The following is a 27,563-nucleotide window of genomic DNA, read 5'->3' as shown; positions in this document are numbered from 1 at the left end:
CCCCCCGCTCAGAGGAGGACAAAGCAGGGACGCCACGGCCAGTTCGGTTTTGTAGCAGGAAGCAAGTGATCAGAAGCTAAGCTTTTTGGGCCACGTTTAAGAAGAGCTGTCCTGCATGGCCCTTAAAGCAGATTACCCCGCTGCTAAGAATAGTCCAAATGGACGCGGCGTACGTATTGCGCCTAGCTATTGAGCACACAGAAGTACCGCACTGCTATGCTCCTCATGAAGGGGAGGGCTGCAGGATGAGCTGGTGTCCACAGCAAGCTCAGGAGGTAGACGAAGATCAGTCCGCTGCAGCAACCTCTGACCCTAACATCTCCATTATTATGTATTCATTTAAGCTGGTGCTTTTTGGGAATGTGGCTTATACTTTTAGGTTGAGAAGCACAGATTCTGATTTACCCTTTTGCTGCACATGGTAATTGTTACTGGAGCAATTCATCTATAAGTATCTTGATAAGGTGTACTAGAGCAGGACCAGGGGTTCGACCCAAATCTTTCCAATTGCAAAGCGACAGCTGGAACCACTTCGCCACCTATTGCCGTCATGTTCCCAAATCTTCGGCTGCCTCCATCATCGCCCGATGGCTACAAGGAGCACCGCCACTACTTTGTCTAGCCAAACACATCCCTGTTGAGCACCTGCAGGCTCATCCAATGTAGCAGGGGTGTTTCTCATGGCAATCTGGTCAACAGACACCCGTTCAAGCTCCAGTTCTAGATTGTCAATGCATGAGGTCCCGTGAGAGTGACCAGTTGCACCCGTCATCTGTTATTAATTCCAACCTTGCAGCCAAGGGTGAGGGAGAACAGCGATACTCGACTGAAGGCGTTAACCTCTGCGTAGGCCTTACATTTTGCATCCTTGAAGGATGTATACAGTATTGGACGGGACGCCAGTCCATCGCAAGGCACCCCGAGCAGGGCTAGAACCACAGCGGGCACCGGCCGAACCTGCAGCGCCCCACACACACACACACACACACACACACACATACACGTGTATATATACATGTATGTATGTATATATAAACGGTGAATGATAAATGAGCTTTGCACTCTGTCGGGGTTATTTAATTTATTCAGCTGAACTCAATGTGTGTAAATATGTACCAAAAATGTGCCTTAGCAAACAGGAATGTTTCTACAGCCTTCAGCTGTGCAGCACCACAATATGTTAATTCGGTCAAACGTGTAAAAATGCTGTGCTGCTATGCTGTGGTAAACATGTTCTTGCAGAACAGACAGAGCACCGGGCATCATCAGCATCCACAGCTGGTGTGACTGTGACAGTATGCTAAATTACTTACACTGATTTACCCATTTATACAGCTGGGTAATTTTTACAGTATCTGTTGAGGATAACTACCGTACCTTGATCAAGGGTACTACAGCATGAGGTGAGATTCAAATCTGGCTTTTCCGGCTGCAAGAGGCCATCATGCCAAAGCAGTGCACTGAATTCCCCCATCCCTAACAGCCGTCTCTGTCCGAAACACCAGCGATGGAACCAAACCCATAGCGGTCCGTGCATCTGCACGGCCCACCCGCCAATGAGCTGCCCCTGCAGCTTGGGGAGCCAATCAGGTGCACGGCGACCATTCAAGGTCTGCTGTCTTCTATGGTGTTCTGGAGGATATGGCTCACGTCCAGCCTCGCAACAGCCCTCTAAAACATTTACGGCGCAAAGCCTTTATCGCTGCTCTGTCAGTGATAACAGAGCGGGTGCCTGCAGCTCCCGGGCCAAGCTGTGCTTTTTGATAGATCACCCACTTCATTGGTTCTGCCTGGCCCTCTCTTGACTGCTGCTCCACATGCGAGAACCCACTCTTTTTTAATGCCACTTCTCGTCCACACCTGGGGACACTCAGACAGTTGACACGCACCGCATCTAGTTGCCACCACAAAACCAAAACAGGATGCCTCGCCATGACGATGCATTACCAGCTGAGCCCACCGCCTCCGGCCAAAGACAGGTGATGCAGCTGACCAATCAGTGACCAGAGCAACATGCCACCCCCCCCCACCAACCCCCAAGGCAACCACAGGGAAAGCCCCAATCTTATCTGTTTGATTTGTTTATTTAGCCGACACTTGTCCCCAAAGTGATTTACAATGTTAGGATTTACCCATTTATACAGCTGGGTAATTTTTACTGTATCATTTCAGGGTAAGTATACTGATACAGTGTACTACAGCAGGCAGGAATAGGATTTGAACCTGGGTCTTTATTTATTATAAAACATTGACTTTTTACTAAGTCTTTATGAACTGGGGGTACTGCAGTCAACAGCAGCATTTTACAGAGAGAATATCGTCATGTTCCAAATGTGAAAAGCGGTAAAGGTTACTATAGTTCTTGTATTATCGTGCTGATTGTTTTTATAAATCACGGTTTTCTAAAAAAAGGGTGAGTACTCAGGCTCTATGAGAAGGGGAGGGGTGGCAGCAGGGCCATTTGTCCTCAGCCTCACTTCATAGGGGGCCTCACCTTAGCCAAGGGTGCATTTAAGTATAATATATAAACTAGTCAAACCAGCATGCCAGAAGCTAAAGCTGAATAAAATCATACTGCCAGGCATTTTATGAATAAAAACATTTTTACATGTCATCTCTTGCATTTCATTTTTTTTTTTTTACCATTTTTCCCTGAACAATGAGCAATAGCTCCACCTCATATAAGCTCTTGGGGGCCCTGCACCTTACTCAGGGACAGTACAGCAGGATTCAAATCTGAGTCCTTTGAAAGGGTGGGGCAGCAGGTAGCATACTGGTTAGTGCCACTGCCTTTGGACTCAGTTCAGAATCCCACCTCTTGCTGTTTTACTCTTCATCCAGGTACTCCCCAAGAGTTGTTCCAATAAAAGTTGTGCAAATGGGTAAATGACTATAAGTAGCTTAACACTGTAGGCTGCTTTGGACAAACTGTTAACTGAATGAATAAATGTCAATGGACAGTGACAGCATTATCACTACACTCTCCCCGCAAGGTCTCCAAGAAGTTCTCTACATATTTTCCGCCGCTGCACCCTAGTTTATCCAACAGGCCGATTAACATCAGTGCAGCACCCAAGCAAACCAGTTGGTGAATCCTGGGCTTTTCCATGCACCACTTAGCAATTTTTGTTGTTTTCATAAAGAAATCCATGTGATGTAAAGTGAGGGAGATGGCTGTCCGAAGTTTGGTCCAGAACTCCAACCTCCCTGGACACCCATTAACTGCAGTCACAAGATGCCTTGGGAAAACACTGCATACACTGTAGCTTGGGAGAGGAAAAGTGCCTCTTTTCTTTGCCCAGGAGCAGGTCACTTATTACTCAAGTCCTGTCTGTCATTCAGCATTGCATGTTACTAATGCAGGGCAAATACTGGAGCCAGAAAGAACAACGGTAGACATTTATTTGCATTCTCATTTTAACAGACATATACAAGACTCTACATAATATCACAGTTCCAACCAAAAGAGTGAGTACGCCTGCTTGCAACCCGGGTTCTTTATGATTGTATGTGCAGTCATTAAACTGTACAACTGTATACTAGCTGCATACAAAAATACACCAGCATACTTTACCAGTATACCAGTAGTATATGTATAGTCAATTTTAAATGAAATTAAAATTCACGTGCAATGAAACACTCAAGCAAAGAAAACTAACACAATGTAAACTGTCAGTTATGAAAAGAAAAACTAATTTTCACCAAATGTACTCAAACATTTGACTGGTACTGTATGTGTTTCACCTCTTCATTCAACAGGTAGGGTATCTACATAGTATCAGAGCAAAGAATAATTTAACGCTCTGATCTTACCCATTTTTTGATTCACGGGAAAAAAATACGCAACTAAGTGGCGGCAGTTTTATAATAGGGAAGCATGAAAAGAGCAGTGCTGCTCTGCGTTTCATTTACAATGCACTGTGCCAACATGTGCCAGCTACCAGATTCAGCTCTGCCAGGCAATTGTCTTTCAGACAGAAACGCAGACGTCGATATTTGTCTCGCGCCTTCTCCCGATTTTCAAATGCTGCCCATATCACGTTCACGCAACAGATAGGCACGTGTGCTCCCAGAAATCCGAGTCTCGGCCTTCTCCCAGCTATCCTGCCCCCACATATAGAAAATTGCTGCTAAACGGCAAACAAATTACAGGCGGTCTATAAACTAATTACCTCTGGGCACATTTTACAACAATGCTCAGTTCAGAGGTCAAAGCAAATTAGAAATGTGTATTAATAACAGCGTTCAGACATTTACGTGTTTCATAGCGCAAGGACAGCAAGGGAAATTTATTTAAATTTATACTTTTAAATGGCTGCAAAGCCATTCGAGTAAAATGAACAAGTATCTTCATTGCTGATTTGTTGCTTTTATGGACTTTGCTTCTGAAATGTGGCAAATCGCAGAGGAAGGAGGAGTTTCAAGTTTTACCCCGCACCTTTGAAAGTGTTTCACAACATGACCTATAACCAAGGATAGGATCACTTAATAACACGCTACTCCCATGTTCACAGGTACTGATAAATGCTGGATTCAAATATGTGACTGGGATTCTTACGCCGCTGTCAGAGCAGAGATGTTTAGGTCAAAGGGTGGTATATTCCTCTGTACCTCCTCCAATAACACTTTGAACTTCAACAGATCAAAAGTGTAGTTTGTAAACTTAGCCAATAAAAACGTTTTACGACACTTATTATCAGCTACTTGGACACCAGTCAAAGTTGCATTACGATTATATATGGATCTCCGGTGCTCCTTTCGCTTGCCTCCGGCAGAATAAAACTGAATCCTGAATTATGCTTCATTTTGACCGTTTTATGACCTCGCCACCAGAGCAACAAGTGTTCTAAGTCTCGAAAATCTAGAGCAGGAAGAGTATCGTAAATTTTATCTTTTTCAAGAGTCATGCAAACAGTTTAGAAGGGCTCTTACCTCAAACAAGTTCGTCGATTCATTGGCGTACTGATTGGAAATTATTTCTGACTGGTCGCTGTACCACTTGAGTCCACCCAGGAAATCATCCGCATCCAGGTCGCTGACATCCAACTCCGAGAGGTCCAGTTCCGGCAGGTCCGGACAGAGGGGCTGGTCTTCCCCAACCAAGGCAGCACACTGCAGGAGCAAAGCGGAGAGGAAGGATGCTGAACCAGGACCATTTCCAGTCGCGTCTCCGGTGTGATGTTAACAAAGCTCACCAGGAGAGCCCAAGGCAGCCACTGCAAGCTTGTTTATCCGCCCACTATATTTATTCCTTTTTCCCTCCTGTTTTCTTCCAGGCTGAAAAAGACCTAATTGTGTGTTGCTCTTTTCTTTTCTTTGATATTTACTCCATAGCTGTGAATGCATCAGCAGTGTGGACCTACTGTACTCCACAGGCCAACTCCCAAAACCATCTGTGTCTGTATTTACATTATGATCCCATCGAGGTAGGGAGGGACCTGTACTAGGCCACACTGACGGTTAACGCCAAAAGCAGCTGACCCTTTGCTTTGACAGCACACCCCAGGCAACGAACCGACCAAACCAGAGCTGAAGCTCCTTGCCCACGCTCATTCTCCCACTGGGATGTGGGTCTGCTGTTTAGTATTGCTTCAGACTCATCTTCGGTAAAGCCCTGTTGACATTTCATTATTCACTGACTGCCATGATGCCCATCTAACTGACAGCTGCTTCACGGCAATCAAGATACAAATCACCAGGTTCACCCAACCGTGATTGAAGAATCCACATATTTCTAAATTGTTATCTAAGTTTATGTAATTTATGACACAAAGTCAACAGTCCAAATTTCAATGAATAACAAGTTGCTGAATTTTTATTTTTTATTTTTTCTTTTTAAACCATCAGTAATGTGTCTGGCGGAATGTTCCTAAATGCTAATTGCTGCAACAGCTATGCTGGTGGCAAGGTTACTCAGTCACACCTACCATTGCAGTCCTCATCATTTATTACAAGTCGTTCAACGCAGCCTTTGTGATTTAGAAGGCAAATTTGATTATGTCACATTTCCCTCTTCTCTGTGCAGCATTATGGTGTGGCAAATTTGCACTGAACATTTCGAGTCACAGAACAGCACACATGCTAACTGAGCTTTATTAACAGCTTAGAACAACACGTGATAAATCACTCTGGATGCCACACTTTCGGGCTCTGGGCCAGCTGCTCTGCACAAAGACGTAACCAGACACGCTGGACTGACTGCCACGTACAGGGTCCTAGAGAGGAAGTGAAATCTCCTTGCACGTGATGCAGCTGAAATGAACAACGGCGATACGGCCAAAAATACCGAGCTGGTGGAGCATCCGTGCGAGCCCTCTTCGTTCCCTAGCAAGCGGTTTGTTCTACCTGATGGTGATCAGGGATCTCAGAAAAATGTTTCATGCAACAAACAGGTGGCATAATTGAGACTTCAACCAGGTTACATTATTCACCGGAACTGTGTGGCTGTTCGAAAACAATAATCCAGTTTACAGTACACAATGCAAAACAAGAAAAAGTTGTCTGGTGCAGGTTCCTTGGAAAATCTGCTTTTGGATTTGTTCCTTTGTATTATCACAGAGACTGCAGAAGAAGACTTTCTCAACACCTGGTTATAGTCAGAGCTGGATTCACCAGTGGCACATTCCAGGTAGACTAAATAAATAATGCCATCTTTAAATTCCATATCAGCTCACACCTTCGAGTGGATCAGAGCAGAGTAAATGGCAGCGCTCCTCTGATTTATACAGGAAGCAAATGAATCACAGAAAACCACAGTTGTGCGGAGATGATCATGGTGTGTGTGTGTGTGTGTGTGTGTGTGTGTGTGTGTGTGTGTGTGTGTGAGGTGAGGGGGGGGGGGGGGGATTTCACTGATTGTAGAAGGGTTTAGTAAACAGAATACGTTCTTTCCGGGCATCTGGACAACACCACAGCAGACTTCACAGACCACATTAGCGCACAGCAGACCACAGTAAACCTCAGTAGATCAAGACAGACGACAGCGGATCGCAGTAAATCACAGCAGATGACAGAAGACCAGAGTAGACCACACTGGATCATAGTAGATCACAGCAGATGATCACTGTAGAACACAGCAGATGATCACAGTAGATCGCAGCAGATGATCACAGTAGACCACAGCAGACAGGATGCGTGGAAAGCAGTCACTTTTTATAAACGCTTAGGGAGACGAGTCATTCCACGCAGAGCCTGTGGACAGACGGAGCCCCAGAGTGAGGAGCACTGAAAAAGGCAGGAGCCGACGACCGTGCAAAACACATCAGGTTTTTTCTTTTTTTTTTTTTTTTCCCCCCCCGAGTTTTTCCAAGCCGCAAACACTGGATTCTAGGGATTCAGCGAAGCGCGACGGTGCGCCGGAACGCCGTCCTCGGGGCCGCTCGTGCTGCGATCTCTACGCAAAGCCCTCACGCCCTCAAAGCAGATCAGATCTCACACCTGGAGCGCGAAGGACACGGGGAGGATGCGAGGCGGCAGCGGGGACACCTCTGCGAAGCGCGCAGAAACGCCTCAACAACAGCGCGAGCGGCGCGCGAGTCCTCCCCGTACGCGCCCTTGCTTTACGCGTCGACGGCGCGATGCCGCACGGACCCCCCACGTCGTCCATCACCCCGCACGGCGCCGGAGGACTCGCGTCGTTCGTTTTGTGCAGAAAGTAACGCCATTCCAGCACCCGCGCCGTATCCCGCGTGCTCGTTTTGCACTGGTTCTCGTCGTGCGCGCCTGGCGACACGCATCGCGCGCCGACGGATGGAACTGAAACCTCCTTTTGCCGGTAGCCGCGCGCGCCATGCATTAACAATCCCATGATAATATAAGACGACAGTTAAAGCACCAGCTGCGTCATCCCAACTTGTACTATTTCCCTACAAGACCGGTACGATGAAACGCGTAAAGAGACCCAGATGCGCTTTTCTCAACTACTACTAGTATCGCCCAGCAACATCACAGTTCCAGCGCAGCACGCACGACCCATGGCATCATTTGGACGAGGGGGGGGGGGGGGATTTTTACTGATATTAACTCTGCTTAACGGTTCCGCCAGCGCTGGACCGAAACCTCGTTGGCGTGAGTCGAGGTAAAAGTTGTACTGTACCTGACTTATAAATAATTCTGGCATTAGGCCACTTTGGCTGCAAAGACGCGGAGATGGGATACATTTCACGTCAGCCTCGCAGCATGTGGACATAGTTTCCGAACCTCCGCGGCATCACACGGTGGGGAAGCGGGCTCCTGCGCTGCGACCGCACGCACAAACTAGAGGAGCTCCTGCAAAAACGGGGTAAAAAAAAAAAAAAGACAGTGAAAAATAAGCAAGTCCCCCACTGACTGCTATAATTCCTACGACGTATTTCCCCGGCGATGCACTGACTGACTGCGCGCAGGGCTGTCATTGGAAAGACGGCAAACCGCGCGTCTCACAGCCCGATCTGCGACGTTGCCTGCGGTCCCGAACCGCTCTTCCCACGAACCACAGTTTGACCAGCAGTTCGTTCATGCCGCTCACCTCTAGTTCTCTCCACACAGAGTCCTGGTTGCACCTGTCCCACGCCATCCAGGCACTCGGCGACGGATATCTTCTTGTAGTAGCAGTAGTAGCAGTAGTAGTAGTAATGATGATGATGATAAAATTGATGGTGATGGTGAAGAAGAAGAGCAGAAGAAGAAGAAGAAGAAGAAGCAAAAGACGCGGAAGCGGGAATCCAGACGCTGTCCAGGCGCGCTCACTCAGGGAACTGCCCCCCTGACTGAGAATGAACCGAAGGCACCTGTCTTACAACTGCCTGCCATCACATGACAAAGCTATTAAAAGTAGGCACGGGTGGGTGGGGGTGGGGGGTGTGACTCCCCTCCTCGCGGATCCGACGGCCGGGTGGGGTCCGGCAGACACGCGTGGTAAATATTTTCCACTCCTAAATGGCACGCTCCGCCGGTGGGGTGGGCTCTGTGCGTGTGTGGTGGGGGGGATCGAAGTGTTTCTGAAGGCTGAGTGCGACACACACACACACACACACACGCACACACCAAGCTGCGCCGCGAGAGAGAAGCGTTCCCGGCGCGGAAAAACAGCGACGCGCACTGGGTTGGATCGGAGCTCCAGAACCGAGGATGATACCGATACCGGCACCGTGTTTGTCCACACACTGACTGAACACCATTGATTGGGGAAACTATAGCAGAGTCTATGTATAGGATGTATAGCATAGTACAGTCATATATATTATATATATATATATATATTTGACTGTACAAGTATGTATGTACTAACACTGTATAGCATAGTAGGGTCATACATATTATATATGACCTTACTATGATATACATACTATAAATAGTATGTCTGTATAAATATACCGTTCAGTACGGATATGCATTATATTGCCACAGCAAAATCTCAGTGTATGGATATGCACGTGCCTCAGAAGAATCCCTCCTTTTATTCGTGTTTCCTAATCTAATCTGGTATTTGCAGTGCAGCATGATACAGATCTGTGATATTAAACAGCAATTGTCAGTGATATTCTAACACTGTATTAATAGAATACTTCGATGTCGTGGCACAGGTGGCGTAGTGTTAAGGGCTGTTGCTCGACAATGTGAGGGTTTGTGGTTCCAGTCCCACTCCTGTTGTAGTGCCCCTGAGCAAGGCACTTACCCTGAATTACTCCAGTAAGAACAGTGCTATATAGATGGGTGAATCACTGTGAAGTTATTTCACGCAGCTTGTTGCTTTGGAAAAAAAGGTGTCAAGCAAATAAAGGTTAAAAATAATATCAGGTTCTCTTACAACACGACAACAAGAACAAAACAGCGGAATGAAACGTTACAGTGTAAGCCACATTAGGTATGCCTGAGGTGCAGCAGCGAACATGTTACATGGCAGTGTGTTCATGAACTTTTAACGCTCATTTAGGGTTTATATTCATGGGATTGTCCGGATGTGTGGGACACTGTGGGTCTCCTGTCCTCCTTATTTGGAAGCGGAGCACACAGCATGGCAAAACATGTTTAAGGAAGTGTTAAATTTTGACTAGGACGCTGGACAGCACTGCTCACATTAAGACAAAAAAGGCAGGTAATACTCGTCCTTATTGTTCTAGCGGTCCCTCTGTTCCTCTCAGCCAGTTGGCATCTTTGTTGGCACCATAAAGAAGTTGGCAAGCAAGTTAGATTCTCCATTCTCAGTAAATCTGTTGGGTATTCTTCCGTATTAATAATTCTCTTTTGTGCTTTGTTTTTTTTTTTTTTTTTCCATGAATGTAAAGTATTATTGTCTGGTAAACTATAAACAGGATGTGTATGTAGGGCAACAGAGGAATCTAATAACTTTTATTTGTCTGTCTAATGCCTTGTGTTCCATAAGGGCCAATATCTTACAGCAGGTGAAGAAGTGGACAGTGTCAACACGTTCCGTGTACTAAACATAGTGATATCAAAGAGCACCCAGAGGTCTGTGTGGACACCCAAAACACAATGGGGGTCAGCTGCCACCTCATCATCATGTGGTCATTATCTACTCCGTATAAAATACTGTTTGTTGGTGGACTGGCTAATTATTACCTTAACAAGAAGTGCAGTAGCTCCTTTGGTATCAATGAGGGTGTTACTCGGTTCAGAGAATGTGGAGCAATCCAGTTAATGCCTTATCTGGAACACATGCTATCTACCATGTGCAGCGGATTGTTGACCGATTACGACTGTCAAGTTTATTCCATCGCTTTTTTGGAGGTTCCTTAGCACCGTTCACATGTGTAAATCCGGATTAAGTGGTATGATCTTACTTGTTCATTTTTAACTGTACGGAACATTATGAAGGCCTAACTGCCGAGGTATATTTAACCAACTCTTATGCAGAGATAGGATAAACTGTAGATGGAGATACATGGAATGGAGGATAAAGTTACATGTAATGACAGAGAAGGAAGATCATATGAAGCTATAAAGGAAGTTTTCCGTTGTAACAAGGAAGGCAGACTAGATTTTCACCCCATGAGGTATAGCAGTGAAGTGCCATTGAGTGTGGACTTTGGTAGGACATTTGGCCTTTTCAAACCAAGCAAATGTGAAAAGCATACATCTATCGATCCATCCCGTATCAATAGCTTCTTGTCCAATTCAGAGGTCATGGTGGTCCAGATCCTATCTGGAAGCATAGGGCATGAGACAGTGTACACCCTGAATGGGGCTGCAATCCATCTGTGGACAATCTTGCTCTCTCTCTCTCTCTCTCTCACACACACACAAAAATGCAGGGCAATACACTATATTGAAATCAGATTTGTAAGAACTCACATCAATATTCCATAGCTGCTTTCACATCCACAAAAAATGTGTATGAGTCAGAACACCGGTGGTCTGCCTAGAGAGTTGAGGGAGCATTTACAGTATACACGAACTTGTTGATAATTTCCTTAATTATATGTTAGGTTGAATCACTGCAAGCTTAACAATTGTTTCCCACACACATCATCCCATTCACTGCAGGCCTGGATTTCAGAATGTGTATAGATATCCCCGCTTGGACCCGACACAAACTAGACAGGGAAAATTATTACAGACTTTAGTATTACTGCTTGATAAAATAAAATAAAACAAAATAAAATAAAATAAAATCACAACGTCTGAGATAAACCCATCGGCTCGCTGTCAAAAGCACCTTGAGTAGAAATTAAATTTTGCTGGAAATCACATCAAACATAGCAGCTAAAAGCACATTAAAGCAATTTCTTTTGTTTAATTTTTTTTGGTTTTATTGGTTTAAATAGACTTTCATTTGCTTGCCATCCATTGTAATGGAAGTAACGGTCCTTCCTTCATTCCGTGACTAAACATGGAGCCTGCAAGACATGGAAAGGTAGGCCCTCCATTTTGTTATATCAACATCAAGTTAATGCAAAACCATTTACAAAAAAAATGGCATATTCTGTTTAAAGAACTCATCAGGATAATGTTATTGCTTCAACATAATAATTAGCATAATAACTAGAAGTCCACCAACGGAGAGTAATTTCAGTGGACAAACAGAGTGAGTGCCTTTTCGAAATTGTGTGGCATTATTGGACAATGCTATCCTGTCAACTGCCAGACAATGAAAATTGCAGTAACGACACGGAGAATGCAAACCTTATTTCAAGAGCTGAATGAAAATAAATATACGGTGTGGGAACGACACATCTACGGAGACAGAGGCCCTCTTATGTCGGATCCCCGACCACCCAAAACGAACGTCCCGTACGCAAGCATGGAACCATTTACGTCAACGCACGAGTTCTCAGTTGAGGATATGCCCATTGTCAGGGGCCGTGTGATATGATCGTTACCAATTATGTCACACGGTTAGGTCTGCGCACACGGAGCCTGGAAATTGAAAAGAACATCTGTCCCACGCTCAGTCGTACAGCGCGGCGGGGGCCCTGCGTGGCTGCGGCTTGGGACGCTTCTTTACGGCGCGCGCCGAGCTCCCCGACCAGATAATAAAATCATAGCCGAGTGCTTCGGAACAGGTTGAGTGCCTCTTCTCCGCTGTGCTCTAAAAGCTGTGTTTGTAAGCTGGCCCAAAAAAAATAGCAGGCAAATTTTTTTCTGGGGGGGGGGGGGAGATGAATTATACAAGAGTGGATGGAGGTCCAAGCCTGAGCACTCTTTGCCGACGCCGTGACAAGTTGGGCGTGGCAAAGACCTCGGTCGCGCGACGTTTGGGAGGATGTGTACTAGGCATTTCCTGCCAGCATCTTTCAGAACCAATTATATCATATCGTGTCTGTGTATACTCAGTCACTGTTTTGCCAGTACACACTGCGCTCACAAAACCGCTCTCAGGATCTTCCGCAGCTGGAAACCTGACGGTAGCATGTCGCCGAACTGCGGGCCCTTTGCGGAGACTCTTGATAAACCCGTAACCCAGATTTTGACGTTTTGGGTGCAGAACCATCACCAGGATTCCCAGTAAGATCTGGAGGAGAACAATGGCAAAGGGTGATAGGAGGTGGTGGGTGGCGGGGGTGGGAGTGGGACACTTTAAAAACTGCGCAGTACCTCAGCAGAGCGCAGACAAAAGCCGGCTTGTTTAAAGTATAAAGCCCCGCTATTTTCCAAGGCCTCGGAGTGCCCCTTTTTCCGGCAGCGGTCCGGCACAGCCACGACGACGGTAAGCGCGTATGAAATTGCACTTACTGTAATGGCGCTCGTGCCGTCGTGCGGGACACAAGACGAGGACGCTGCTTAAGTGACTGGACAATTAAAAAGGGGCGAAAAAAGAGCAGCATCCCGAAACATAAATGCCATTGAAGGGAAATAAATAAATAAAGCTCTAGCCGCGCGCATCTAATTGCTGGCTTTTTTAACGAAAGTGACACTAAGTCTCCCGGAGCACGCTACTTATACAGCCTCAGTGGTATCTGCCAGCGAAGAATTAGGTCAATTGCAGTACAGTGTGTGCCTTCTGGAAGTCAGCGCCGGAAACAAATAACGAAGCGCCGCACGCAGGTAAAATATTCCCCCCCGAATCACAGTTTCGCTCCATCCGAGCAGCGAGGTGCAAACAGCTGTTGGAGATAGCCGCCCTATTATTTCTGGAGAACAAAAAAAAAAAAAAAAGACCTTCATTGCAAATTCCGGTTCGTTCTTCAGTCCGCGTAAGGTATTGCCACAATGAAAAGCCTTACGCCATCATAAAAGAAAAAAAAAAAAACCTCAGTATCATCAGTTCTTTTTGCCTCTTGCAGAAAGCATTCCTTTTCATTACCCTAAAACAAGTGTATACCGCTGGGGCGCGAGGGAGCGAGAGCGGGCGGCCCCTGGAAGGCCGCCTGGGGAGAGGCAGGCCTGCACTGTCCCATTTTTCACAGAGGTGTTCCACAGCCAGGGAAACTGCCCCAGTGCCAGAGAGAGGGGGGGAGCGGTGAGTCGGGGGGGTGGGGTTGGCAGGAGTGCTTTAAAAATACATTTTTAGTCAATCAATGGATGACCTTCCTTGACTGAGTGTCGTTGTCAAAAGCCACAAAAATAGACCTATGTTTGTGACATAAAACGGAGGCTATTCTTGGGCATATCAAACTCTAAATCGATGCGCCACATTTGCTCTAATGCCATTTCGTCCCTGTTGCATTATACGGGCTGTCAAAATCGGTTCCCCGCCGGCCATGTGTTTGCATGTTTTTTGCTCCATCCCCCTTCCTTTAATTACCTTAATAAATACGTGATCAAGTACATCTAAAGGCTTTTGCTATTTCAAGCGCGTGTTCAGGAGGCACCGTCCGTCAGGACTTTCATTTTACATCCTGAAATTAAATGTTGGTTTTTCACACTATGAATGCACTAGATACCGTTTTTAAATTATTATAGCTGCAGGAGAAAGCCAGATGATATGTTCATCCTGGGTTTTGTGTGTTTAAGAAGGGGGAGGGAGAGCCGTCGTTCTAAGTGAATCAACTGGATACCCTCCTTACAATGGGTCACTCATCCCTACATCAGTGGAACACACTCTCTCTGTCACTCACACACTATGGGTGAATGTGAACAGCATGTCTTTGGACTGTGTGAGGAAACCAGAGCACCCAGAGAAAATCCACACAGACAGAGGGAGAACATGCAAACCCCACACAGACTGAGCGGGGATCGAACCCACGCCCTCTCGCACCACCCAGCTGGTGTGCGACAGCAGTGCCGCTCGCTGCGCCACCATGTCACCCGCAGACTCGTTTGCTAAACCTACAGCACATCTTCAGATACCGAACCTGAAACAGTGTAGCCCACCAACAAACCAACACAGCCCTGGACGTTGACGCAAGCCAGGCCGCTTGGCCGCTATGGGAAGCAGAAACCAAAAGCCCATATTGTATTCCAAGTGTGTGGCAACGTGCAATTGCTGCTCATTGTCCTATTGATTTAAAAAGGTAGAGTTACTAATCCAAGGGGCTAACAACTGTGCAAATTTTATTTGCTTAAGAGTCAAAACGCAACTTACGTGTGAAACGGCTTTACAAGTACTCATTTATTTACAGGGATATTAAGTAAAGGAATTCCAAAGAGCGACACGTACATCGAGCACCTCTCAGAGAGCCGGAAGTCCAGCTCCGTTAACACTGCGTTGCCCGTGGCCGAGTGCCTTGTCTGTATGGCGACTGCCCGACACTATCCTGGGTGTCTCGTTTCCTAGCACTGTGTCACTTTTACCATGGTTAACTGTCTCCAGAGGAAGTCCGCGCCAGATAACAGAGCAGCCCTTCTCTCCTGCTCAGCACAACCACGAGAACAGCAATCTGTGCAGTAAGAGGAGACGCCCCGCTCTGGCTGCGAGAGGTGCCTTCCATACGATGAGCGCCAGCAAAGAATAACTGGGGAACGACTTCCACATTATGTCAATCTTGAATGTAATGTACTGATCAGAATGGCTATTTTACAACTAAGGCTGTTATTGACGTGTTACACGTATCGTTTCGCTGGGGTGGGAGAAAATGACTGACTTCCTCTTACCTGTTGGTCGGTCTGTCAAAGGCTCTATGCGTTAGTCATTCTTTACTACTAAACTTCTGTCGCACCTGATACGCGCACCAGCCGTGCGTGGGGACACACCGAGCTCGGACTGGTCTTCCGGGGCGTACGCGGGAGGGATTTGCTTTTACCATACACACGAGCCTGCATCCGGTAGTTGGGAACAGGTTGTGGTACACCCGCACGCTGGTAGATCTTTCCCGGCAAAATTAATGTGTAACAACCTATTCTCATTGGCAGCTAGAAGTGAGAGCGAAAGAAAACAGGAATACTTTATATACTGCAAGCGATCAGCTATTCAATTTATTATTGTTAATGCAATGATGATAATCAGCGTTCTATTAGCGAAGCAATTTCAGAACGCCATTTCAGTACAGTACCGCTCCCTGGAGGTTATCCAGCGCGCCATAAATTTCCAAAGACTTATACTTGCTGCCGATATGCGAGCAGCACAGCTCCTTCACCGAACCTATGATGTACTGGGACTTGTCACACATTAGAACAATAGGGAGGCGGAGCAGTGGAGGAGCAGTGAAGGCAGGTGCTCCGGTTGACAGCACAATGGATGTGCGCTAATTCGTAGATTGTCTCCTTTTAGGGGTTTGTGCTCGGAGGGAAATGCGTCACGTTGTCGGGACACCGGTTTTATGGGCGGGGCTCTGTTTCCAGTACAGCGGAAGTTATGAACATGGGGCGGCTTAGCCGTACTGATAGACTCTCTTTCCCACACTCAGGTTTTCTCCCTTTTTTTGATTCTGAGGGTGCCGGGTGACATAGGGACACATCGGGTCATCGGGCCTTCGAGCTACCTGCTCAGAGCCTCCTGTTCCTGTTGTTACCGCGCTGTCTTTACAATTGTTCTCCTCCCTTCATGTCACTTTGATATTTATCGAAAACCCGGGATGACCCGCAGCAGCGGCCGCCTCTCAGCACGTCCGGCGTCGCGAGACGATGGCTGCATTACGTTTTCGTTCACCGAACACTGGGACCACGTTCGACCGCATCGATAACGCGGGAATTCCGGACGTTTTGCGCGCCGCTTCCGGCGGCTTTCGCGTCACGTTTCCCACGCGATTGCAGCGTGTCTTGACGCAGCTCCACCTTCTGATGTTAGTTGTGAAAGTGCAGAAATATCCTTTCTTGACATAAAACCGGCGTGCCATTCTTCTCGAAGAATGTTACATTCGGAGAAGACAGATTTTTGGTTTATCTCCAGTAATATCTGCGCGATCCTTTGGATCCAGATTTTTCGACAAACGGTTCAGTGTGACAGGTATATCTTGCCACGTACACTTTTTTTTTTTTTGTACCCCTTTAACAGTGCTTTCTGTGAGTACAGTACTTATCTGCAATTCACATCGTCACTAAAAACATGTTTATGCAAGATTAATGCTGTTGCCTGGATTTCTGGTCTGATTTCAGGCATACTTGCTGGATGGCAAAGAGCCGTCCTGATCCTGTTCGTTCCGTCTCAGATTGCGACCCCCCCAACTGCCAACTCTGTAAGTATCCCAGAATTCTGAGTGCCACTGAATGGATTCATTTTACTTACCAATTTAGCAGAGATTTTCCCTCAGCTTTTGTAATTTGTCTTCAGGGAGATAAGGACTGCAGATCCATTTCTGATACACGACACAAATGAAAATCATTTTAATTTTTCTTTGTCTTTTGCTTTATGCCAGCAGTGGGTAATTGTCACATGCAAACAATGACTGATCATAATATTTATTAGAGGAAATGAGAATGTCCAAGCTGGAGAGATACGTCCAGCGACGGTGAAAGACGATCTTGCGACGCTATTAAGCAACACAGACACCCGTGACACACACAGTGTACAGCTGACAGATCGGTATTGCAGATACACCTGACAAATTGAGAGCTATGCGTCAGCACTGCTTATTGAACTCCACATACTCACACAGGTCTATCATTAATGCTAATCAATTCTAATGGCTCTTAAATACGAGCATATTCCTTTGGCTTTGTTCATCGAGCCCTATTAAGACCCGTTTTTGTACAGTTGGGCTAATAAGGGAGCTGTTTGATTTTATAGCTCTTTGTAAGAATGCAGTAATTATTTACTGCCATTTGGATTAAGCTCACTTATATTGCTGCCTACCGACAAATAAAAATCATTAGCAATTGGCAGTAGTATTTAAAAAAATGCATTACTATTTTTTCCCTCTTCCCCACTTTATCTCTTTTCGGAAATATGATTATTTGTGTAGCAGGGTACCTAGCCCGCTACATTTGACAATAAGGATCTCTTTAGCCATGATATTAAGTGTTCTTTCTAAAGCCAAATATTTAAAAACTAAAAAAGTACTGCAACGTACTGGGCGCTGAAAAAAACTAAAACCGATAAATGTTCAAACAAGACCCACAAATATAGGAAATGTCAGAACGAGTGCGGAAATAAATTAGTCAGGATTTAGCTGTGCTTTATAATTCATATTTGTGAGCTAATATTCTCACCTAACATTTCTGAAGTTGCATGCAGGAATTAATGGGAATGTGAGAGTCTGATAAAATGACATTAAAAGGAAGCTTCCAGCTTCCTCTTCAACGGTTCAACTGCATCTGTGCCTAACAGACAGGGAATGTGCAGTTTCCTTCATACTATGCAATAGCTGAAGTGGCTGGTATGACGCAGGACACACATATTGCCAGTAATGGCCATTGCTGAGTCTACCACATCCGCACTGCTTCAGCTAGACTTATATCGCTGATTTACATGCAAAATGTCCCGCTATGGAAACACAAATTAGACCCACATCGGTGCTTTATTATTTGCCCGCTGTTTTATTTTCATCTTGGTGCACTGGCTCTCCCCCCCCCCCCCCCCATGCCCCCCCCGTGTTCCGTGTACGTGTGACAGGACCGCGGTTTGAGCTTTCCGTAGGTAAGAGAACACATGTGCGTCCGCGAGTGCAGCTGTGTAGGATCGAGCACGGTGCCAGGGACAGGGGGCTGTGGGGGATGTGAAGAGGGGTTCATCCGAATGGCCTACAACATTTTGCTTGGCAGGCCCACCATCCTGGCTTCATGTGGCTGCCAGTTGGCTGGCATTTGGGCTACCTCAGGCTCCGCCAGTGTTAAAAATGGAAAGGAGCAGAGCTGTGTCACCTATAAAAGTATAAATATGGATAAAAAATACATAAAGCATGGATACAATTTCATATAAACATTCACGGCAGGTAGCAAACATCACTATAAATACACCGGGACTCAGTTTCAGCAATAATATACGCACCGTTCCTGTGGATGTGAACCGCTGTACAGACTTTATGGTGATATATTTGAAATTTATGAGTTTGGAAAGCAGTTACTGGTGATTAACAGAGAATGTTATTTAGCTGCTTATCTGACACTTTTTTGACTACATCTATTCAGCTTAGCTACGTACTTCACTCAGCGATACTACAATCAGGGCAAACTTCAGAAAGTCCATGTCCTTAACCACTTTGTTACACCTGCCGCGCTGCTGAACAGCCCCCGTGGATACAAGCTAGCTGTCAATTCTGGCGAAAAGCAAGGGTGGGGTCAGCAGAAAGTGAATAAAATGCATAATTTATAGTCCAGTTCACTTTGTTTCAGAATAAGTAGCGGATGCATAAAGTGTGTAGAGTCATGTTATGGAATGTCCAACCTGTTTAAATTCAAATTTCCATTAAATTTGAACCATGGTTTCAACCCACAGCAGAACTATTACCATGATTTATGCAGGGATATGACAGGTTTTTGGAATTAAGTCTGGACAGGAGTTCTAATGGCAGAGAATGGACAAAGCAGCTCGTGTGAAGAGAGGCCGTGTTGTGAAATCATGTATTCCATGTCAATGACAAGGCAAGGAGAGTGCTACATAATTTTGCGATGTGGCCTTCTTATATTCCACCTGTTAGCACATTTAGTCAGTGCTAAAAAATGAAGACGGTTCTGGCTGAAGCTTCTGTTCTGCCAAAAAATTCCAGGACTCCAGGCGTGAATGTTTAACGCCCAAATAGCGTGTCCCTCAGTGATCGCCAGCCCTCATCCTGCTGATGGACAGGGTGCGTGATTTTTCATCGCAACCCCTATCTTATTAAACAGGCTTTCACAACCGCTGTTTTCGGGGAAAACAAAAGCAATCGTTAGAGGTTTATTCCCTTTAAAGCACTGAAATATCGATTTTGCAGCCAATTCGAACAACTTTGCTTTGTATCTGGTAAATATTCTTTTCGCTTTTTGAGTAAAACAGGTAACGCCACTCTGTCTGCTAAGTGCATCTGACTCCTTGATGCTGGCCCTACGAAAAGCCAGAATTCCCGACGGACTGCCAGGACGAGAGCTGGCAGCCACTACTGTACAAACATGGAGACGCAGAACAAATCTCAGAGGGAAGCCCCGCTGGCCTATATCTTGGGAACCCAAGGCTGTTTCCACAGAAACATTTATGGGGAACCAGTTGGGTTTACATTTAAGGTCTTCCAGGGAACCACCAGGCGGGTGACAGCATGCAGACAACCGATGCCGCTGCAGTCCCAGAAAATGGCTTCAGGTTCCACCGAAACACAATACCATGTTAAACACGAGTTTTTTGAGAACCTGCCCCGAATCAGACGTTTCAAATCAATCCTTTGTGATTTACGGCCGCCCGGGTGACATCAGCTAACCTTGGCTTTTTTGTTGTTCCTGAAGGAACAGAGGACGGGTTTTGAACTGCTGACGCAAAACTAAATCGAAGAACAAAAAGCGTTCAGCTGCTTTTGTGAACTTGTGCTAATTGGGGTTGTTAAAAGGCACACCCTCCACAGCGTTCCCAGCGTTGACCACCGACGCCGGGCTGCTCGGCGTGTGATCTGCACCCTTCTCCACCAGTCCGCCGTGACGCACCGCCCCCCCATCCATCCGTCCTACAGGTCTTGTCGCAGCCAGGCTAAAGGTTATCAGACCAGCCAAAACCAGGACCCAGAGAAGATGACCTCCTATAAATAAACACTGTGCAGGCAGGAAGTATGTCTGTTTTTTCTGATTGTTTTGGCTTCCCATTAAGGTAATTTTCACTAACAGAAAAATTAAGGTCTTACAAAGCCAATATAATAAATAAATTACCTGGACAACTTCAGAAATTGTACACTTTCCATGGAGAGGAGCAATTGCCCATATTCTTACTCTTTATGGAGATGATGAAGAGGCATAGGAGGCCTTCACAGAGGGATGGCAGCTGAGCATGAGGTATTTGATCACAACATTATGAAGAGCCCTAGCAGCTACCTAGAAAGAGTCAAACCTATGAAAACACAAGTGAGGAAACAGCACATTTCTAATAATAAAAAAAAGTATGTTATGTAGCAGAAGAACAAAATTGTACACAAGAAAATGTATAAAAATTCTCCATCTGGGCTTTTGTTGGTCCCAGTTTGGAGGCAGTTCCATTAATAAACGGAATTGTGTCTGAGGCGTTTCCATACCTTTTCGTAATGAGGTTAATTACTGGCAGGGCACGAGGAAATTACATTCTCAAAATGAAGTAACACGATTAGCTGTCTATCAACTATTTTAAGTCAGCATGGTTTTCACGTTGGATTTCCAGTGAAACGGAACTGCAGACTTGTCCAAATTATGTTACCAAGTAACCTCATTTGAAAGCTATATTCAAATTGCATGTTGACATATAATTTAGTATGTGCGCAACAAGTTCTGCACCTCATTATGATTACAATATATGTCGTGCTTCCGTGCAAAATATGCAATATCATACGAACTTACATAAGAAATGAATTTCTGCCTCTCGAGAAATTCCCATGATTAACTTCACCATTCACATACAGTGCATAGAATCATTCCAATTATGACTCTAAAAATTTCTGGGTCATCTTGTAATTTGTGTGTGAGCCCTATGGTCAGTATGTTGCATCTTAAACAAACTGTTCATTAGCGTAAGTAGATTTACCGTAAGAAAGGCAATTTGAAACCCTGCTGATGTCCTAATCAGTGTGACATGACAGTGGTACGCTGCAGTGCGCTGAGCCCTTTTCAAGAGTTTCATCTCGTTCTTGCATTCTACTAGGGATGGCCATGTTGGGGACACACACGTGCTTCTCTGCTTCCATCCATGCTCCTGCCCCCAGCACTTCCTGCAAGCCCAGATACATCAACACAAATAAATGTGAGCCACAGCTCCCAGGACAGTGTACAATGTGCTCAAGGGGCATCATCATGTGACTCAGGGCCTATAAGACTGATCCCCTCTGGTGAATTATGTGCACTGTACATTCATGCTCAGAGGCTGCATTCATTGCGTGCACATTTAAACAGAAGAGCATTGAGAAGAATGCTCCATACTGCAAGATATAGGCAAAATAAGGTACCAGGTCACCCGGTAAAATAAACACTATACCATCCAGGAAGGTTAGAGAGACAAGAAAACAAAAAGGTACATTGCAGCATTTATAGCACTTAGAAGTACCTTGACTAGACTGAATTGTGTGAATTGTGTCTTGGATGCTGTTTGAGAACCTAAAAAGAAACTAAAATAGTTCCTTTAAAGCCTTGCCAATCAGTCAGAGGAAGTGTCATATTGAATATAAGATCCCCTGTAGAACTTGTACTTTTCACACAAAGGTAGCAGAGGCATCCAGGGTCAAAAGAGTTGGTCTGTTGTACTGTTGTATTAGATTTTCTTTTTTTGGGGGGGTTGAGGGTTTAACACTGTATTAAAGGACAGGCCACATTCTCTTTGTCCTGAGGAGTGGCAGTTAGCATGGTGGACCACTCTTGAAGGACACGAGAAACCAAGAGAGCAGATTGCCGAGTCTGAAGCCCAGCCCTCTTCTGTCAGACGAGCAGTATCCTCCACAGGCTCGGTTCTCGGTGATTTCCACACCAAACTTAAAATATTTCCAGTTGTCTTTCACTTTGAAAGAGCTTTTATTTTGCACTTGTCACTGAATATATTGTAAGTTTACTTGTTTAAATGAATGTTGCCTATACGGACAGAATATAAGGTTAGTGCAAGACACAGGGTGCTAAGAGCAGTAGAGGGAGTAATAGTGAGAGATGTAATTTTGTAAAGAAATTAACAGCTCAGGTCCCTGATGATTTGTTCTTTGTTAATGCTACTGATCTTCAGTTTCTAGCATTCTGAAGTGGGTTAAAGTTACATATTATTTTTAAAATTCCTGAAACAATTGTGAAAAAGCAGAGAAATTTTGTTGATCGCCCAAGAACGCACGTGAATTCTGGACGTGTGCCAGCATTAAGTAGCTTAGTCACAACGGGCGATTCTCTCCTATTGCCTCCAATGGTTGGTTTTCCTCCAGCTTTTTCTCCTTGGGCTGACACAGTCGGTATGGTAATCCGTCCCTTGTAGGAAACAGACCAGCCGATTGACTCTGGTCCAGCAACTGAGGCGTATGGATAGCTTGTCCTGAGAAAGCAAACCTATCATAAATGCACACCTGGAATGCTTTGGTGCCTCTGCCACCGGGGTTATTGACTAAATGAGTGGCTGACGCAGGAACCGTAAAGATATCGGTGGTTTCGCACACCTAGTGTCCACCGATGTGAAGACACACCAACGCTGAACCTGTCAATCTTTCCTTGAACTCCCATCCTGCAAAGGCAGGAGGCCCCTTTCTTTCATAACGCTCTAATATGACATTTTGCTTTTCCCACTACGGTGGCATTCAGAATAAGTGCCATTAATGGAGCAACTATTAGAGTGTGACAACAGGTGGTTATTATTCAACAGCTCTCTCTGTACAACACCGGAGCAACTAATTAGGTCTAATAACCTTTTAAGAAAAAAAGAAAAAAGGAAAAAAAAAATAGTTTGAGGTGTGCTCATAAAAAAGGGATAGAAAGTTCTTGATTCCTTCTGCTGGTCTGTGGGGGTGGGAAATACCACATTTTCCAAGGTGAATGTAGATGTCATAATTCATCGTGGTGCTTCATCAGTAATGAGGTCACAACAGGCACAACAGAGATGTACTGTTCATATTTCATTTTCAGCTGTATTAAGTATGCATGTATCTTTAGGGTAAATAACCAACAGACAGTCGCAGTGTGCAACGCCCAGTCAGAAAGGCCGACTGGCAGCTTTTTGAAGCTACGCTGACCTGACAACTTACTACATCCAATCCCTGAAGATGCCACTCCAGGCAACATGTGAAATGTTGGAACTTTTTTTTTTTAAACAGAAAAATGCTTTTCTGTGGATGCCCACTGGAGTAACACAACATTTGGGTATTGTAACACCTTGACAAAAGCCTTTTCGATTAGAGGAACCTAGTGCTGTGTGCCTGGCGTGAAACAGCAGCAGCCCAGTAATGGACTGGACGTGTTGTTCCAGACGTGAGACACAGGAAGACCTGAAGGGATGGTTAAGGTCAGGAAAGGGCACACTGGGAATTTTCGAACGTAACCTCCTAGTTCCGCAGTCCCGCAAGACCCCACCATTTGTGCCACGAGGCCCCACGTCTCCTGGATCGACGCAGCTGTCGTATCATAAGCCTCTTCCCGTGTCAGGCTCCATGCTGGGATGCGGTGACACCTCCCCATCTTCATCGGAAAAAAAGCTGAAAACTGTTGCCGTTTTTGGAAAAAACTCAAGAAAGCCTCTTTCCACAATTATGACAGCATTTTTGCCATTTATTTATTTATTTACTTTTTAATTCCAGTGAATTAGATTAGCTCCCAAATGCTACAGTTCAAATATCACTGTTGAATTCATTTTCATTATATGTTATTTGATTTGTTCTTTGTGTTATCCTTAATTTTCAGTATTATAACCACCAATATACCATGTAGCGTGAACAGGACATAGCTGAGGTTCTGTTCACCACAAGTGACCATTTTAACAATCTATTTCCCCTTGAAACTCTTCCTGATTGTTTATGCAAAATTTCTTCTCGAAAATAATTCTAAGGTGCAGTACTAGTCAAAAGTCTGGCATCCTGTGCAATATTTGTATGGGACAAACTGGACAGAAAAATAAATGCAATGTTCCCTTGACAAAGGGGTGCGGTGATGCAGTGGTGCAGTGGGTTTGGCCTGGTCCTCTTCTCTGGTGGGTCTGGGGTTTGAGTCCTACTTGGGGTGCCTTGCAATGGACTGGCATCCTGTCCTGGGTGTGTCCCCTCCCCCTCCAGCCTTTGCGCCCTGTGTTGCCGGGGTAGGCTCTGGCTTGCTGTGATCCTGCTTGGGACAAGTGGTTTCCGACTGCGTGTGTGTTTTTCCTTCACCTCTGAGAGCTGGGAAGACATGTGGGCTCATTACCTAACCACACTTCTTAAACAAAAACTATTTTCCTGCAAGTGTACTCATACTTGTGACTCTTCCTGTGCGCGTGTCCCTGGTGGACCCTGAACGAGGTGGGATCAGGATTTCTGTCACTCCCAGAAAACACCACATGCTCCATAACCCTTTCTCCTCAGATGTCCCCTTCTTAGCCGGTAGTGAGGTGGTGATGTGGAGCTTACCACTAAAACAAAGTATACAGTCCAGGTGAAAGCAGGGCAGCCACTTATTGCATGTCTGCTGGCTGATCAAATGAGGGCTGCTTGTGAATATTTGCCCACCTTACCCCTATAGCACCTAACCCTGGACAGTGAACCACAGCAGAAGCCTTAGAGGGTCACTTCGGGCTCACTGCTACCATGCCACTCATGCCCAGGGACCACACTTTACAGCAGCCTACCACAGTCATACCTCTGTAGAACATAAGGCAATAAAAACTTCCCCTCCTAGTGCAAATACTGTATAAAAAATTTCAAATTAATACAGTGAAACTTCAAATCCTACTTGGTAATATTGCATCAATGTTAAAAATGTGCCTTCATAAGGGAGCGAGAAAATGTTTTATATGCCAGTAACATATATTTAAGGAAACCCCCACAGCTGTTTTAACTACTGTCATAACATTTATTCAAATGTATATCCTGTCTCCCGTTTATTTTTGCAGGGTGTTCGCATAACAAATATTAAACTCCAGTGTGCATTAGGCTCTGTGATATCTTCGCTGCTTAAAGCTGAACTTGCCTGTCACTCTGTGGTCATCATTCAACATTAAATGTCATTAAACACTGAAATTCCCCCTGGTTTATATGTGGAACACCTTCTAAAAAATAACTTGGATGTGCATAGGAACAAAGGAAGGTTCAGTGCTGAACTGTGCTCGGGAAAATCTGCAAGCTGCTTTGGACAGAACCATCAAATAAGCTAACAACAGCAGCAACAATAATAATAATGGTAATCATCATTATCATCGGGCAGCTAGATGGCACAGCAGATTGCGCTGGTGCTTCACAGCTCCTGGCTTGTGGGTGTGGGTTTGAATGTGAGTGTCCTATCCAAGGTATACCTTGCTGTGTACACTTGCACACCTGCCTTGCCTTCTTCCAGACCATATCCCCGCTCTGCACTGGGCAAGTGGTTGTTGAAAATGCAATAATAATAATAATAATAATAATAATAATACTGAGGAATGGATGGTACACTTCAGTAAGGCTCCTTGCAGCAGGTATGATACGGGTGGTTTCACAGCATCCTGTAGGACTCTGTGCCAGCTGTCTATATGATGCTCCACTGCAGCCTCTGACGGGGAAGCGGGGGGCAGATAGCCATCTGTACACCTGCCTTCCGCTCTGCCAGCTGGGCGCGGGGTTTCTGGGTGGGGTGCTGCAGGGACCTTGCGCACCAGGCCCAACCGCTGGACCCCAAATCGAGCTTTGTCACACGACACAACACGAAGAGTCCGCTCAAGGACTCGGCACACAGCGTTCCCTTCAGGGGACGGCTCATGAGATTTGTCTTTGTCAGGCTCATTTCTGCGTGCCGGCGTTTATTGCATCCACTCAGCCAGTGCCATTGATTAAGGTGCAATAATGTGCATATGGCTGAATACAAGGGACGAGCCTTTTTCAAACAGCCCTCCAGTGCAGCAGGGAAATTGTCTGTCTTCGAGAGAATTGCGTATCAGGCTCCTTCATTCCGGATATCTGTTTCCTTAAGTGTTCTTGATGGTTGAGGGTATTTTGGAGGTTCATGTTCTGTAATGATGGCAGGTTATATTCTCTAGTGGTGCTTTATATCTACTTTCGACTGAGGCTGGACTGGATTAGCCTCTATGGTTACATGTTGAAGAGCGTGGAAGTACTAAGATGGACCGAATGCCCAGCGGAAGGATATTTGTAAGAGTCAACCGGGCAGAATTAATAACAAGTGAAACAATGGATGGCAGAGCACAGAACAGCTACTATAAACAAAATTTAAAGTTAAACCACTCAGGATGTTCTGTATTACAGTTGTTCTGATGAAAAAAAAAATGCAGAGAGTGGGTTCCACAAACAACGGTAGATAGGATGTTAAACAAAATGAGTTAGAAGAAAACCTGGGGTACATTGATCGGGTCAGAGCAGATTTATTGTGCACCGCCTCCCCCACCCTGCCTCAATTCCCCGAACAACCAAAAATCAGTCTGCTGACATGAATCGTTCCACCTTTGCAGCCAGCGGAGAATGGATGCCCTCCCCCAGCATCTGATTACAAAATGCAGTTAATCCATTATTACTGCGATGAATTATCCCATAGCAGTGGTGGGATCTTCAGACGAAACCCGCTCCCCTTCATTTTACAAGTACTGTCTGCTACTTTATTTATGAGCTACTGAGCAGGAATCAAAAATGCACCGCGTGGGCTATGGAAAAACAAGTTGCGCTTCCGTGTTATGATGCGTCCTTTGTCTTACTGTAACGTACTTATTCGGTTCCCATTACCCCAAGTTCTCGTCTGAAACAAAGAAGGCACGAATTCTTCAGTCTGGCCTTGCATCTGAATTCTATTTCCTGCTCAAAGTGCTTCTCCATTCACCGTAAAACTTGCAGTTGTTCTAATTGATCAGAATATAATTAAACGTGGTGAACGAAAAGACAGATTACCGAACTTTATGCCACAGTTTCGCTCCCTCTTATTTTTTTCGCCCACCTTGTTCGGCGCATGCATTGAATGGAAACAGACGGTGACATTTTGCGAGTTTTTAATTACGTTCACAGCGGTGTGAACCCACGCCTGCCGTGTAATGACTTGCCGCT

At 45.4% G+C, this 27,563-nt stretch overlaps 1 protein-coding gene across 2 annotated transcripts in view; it reads right to left on the bottom strand.

The window, feature by feature from the left end:
* The window catches only part of LOC108925745 (peroxisome proliferator-activated receptor gamma coactivator 1-alpha-like), a 185,132-nt gene that overhangs the window by 24,703 nt on the left and 132,866 nt on the right, over positions 1–27,563 (bottom strand). Inside the window, exons 1-2 of one of the 2 annotated variants that reach the window (XM_029258931.1) lie at positions 8,507–8,631; positions 4,933–5,112 (exon numbers count right to left, since the gene is read on the bottom strand). In XM_029258931.1, the coding sequence (XP_029114764.1) occupies positions 4,933–5,112; positions 8,507–8,554 (228 nt within the window). In that variant the 5' untranslated portion in view covers positions 8,555–8,631. Of the gene's footprint in view, positions 1–4,932; positions 5,113–8,506; positions 8,632–27,563 lie in introns of those variants that run through there. The other variant, XM_029258930.1, reaches the window with a different exon arrangement.

This window comes from Scleropages formosus, chromosome 16, assembly GCF_900964775.1.
Source record: "Scleropages formosus chromosome 16, fSclFor1.1, whole genome shotgun sequence".
NCBI classification, from domain to species: Eukaryota; Metazoa; Chordata; class Actinopteri; order Osteoglossiformes; family Osteoglossidae; genus Scleropages; species Scleropages formosus.
Note: the sequence above shows the minus strand (reverse complement) of the source record. Positions and strands in the feature narration are given on the sequence as shown.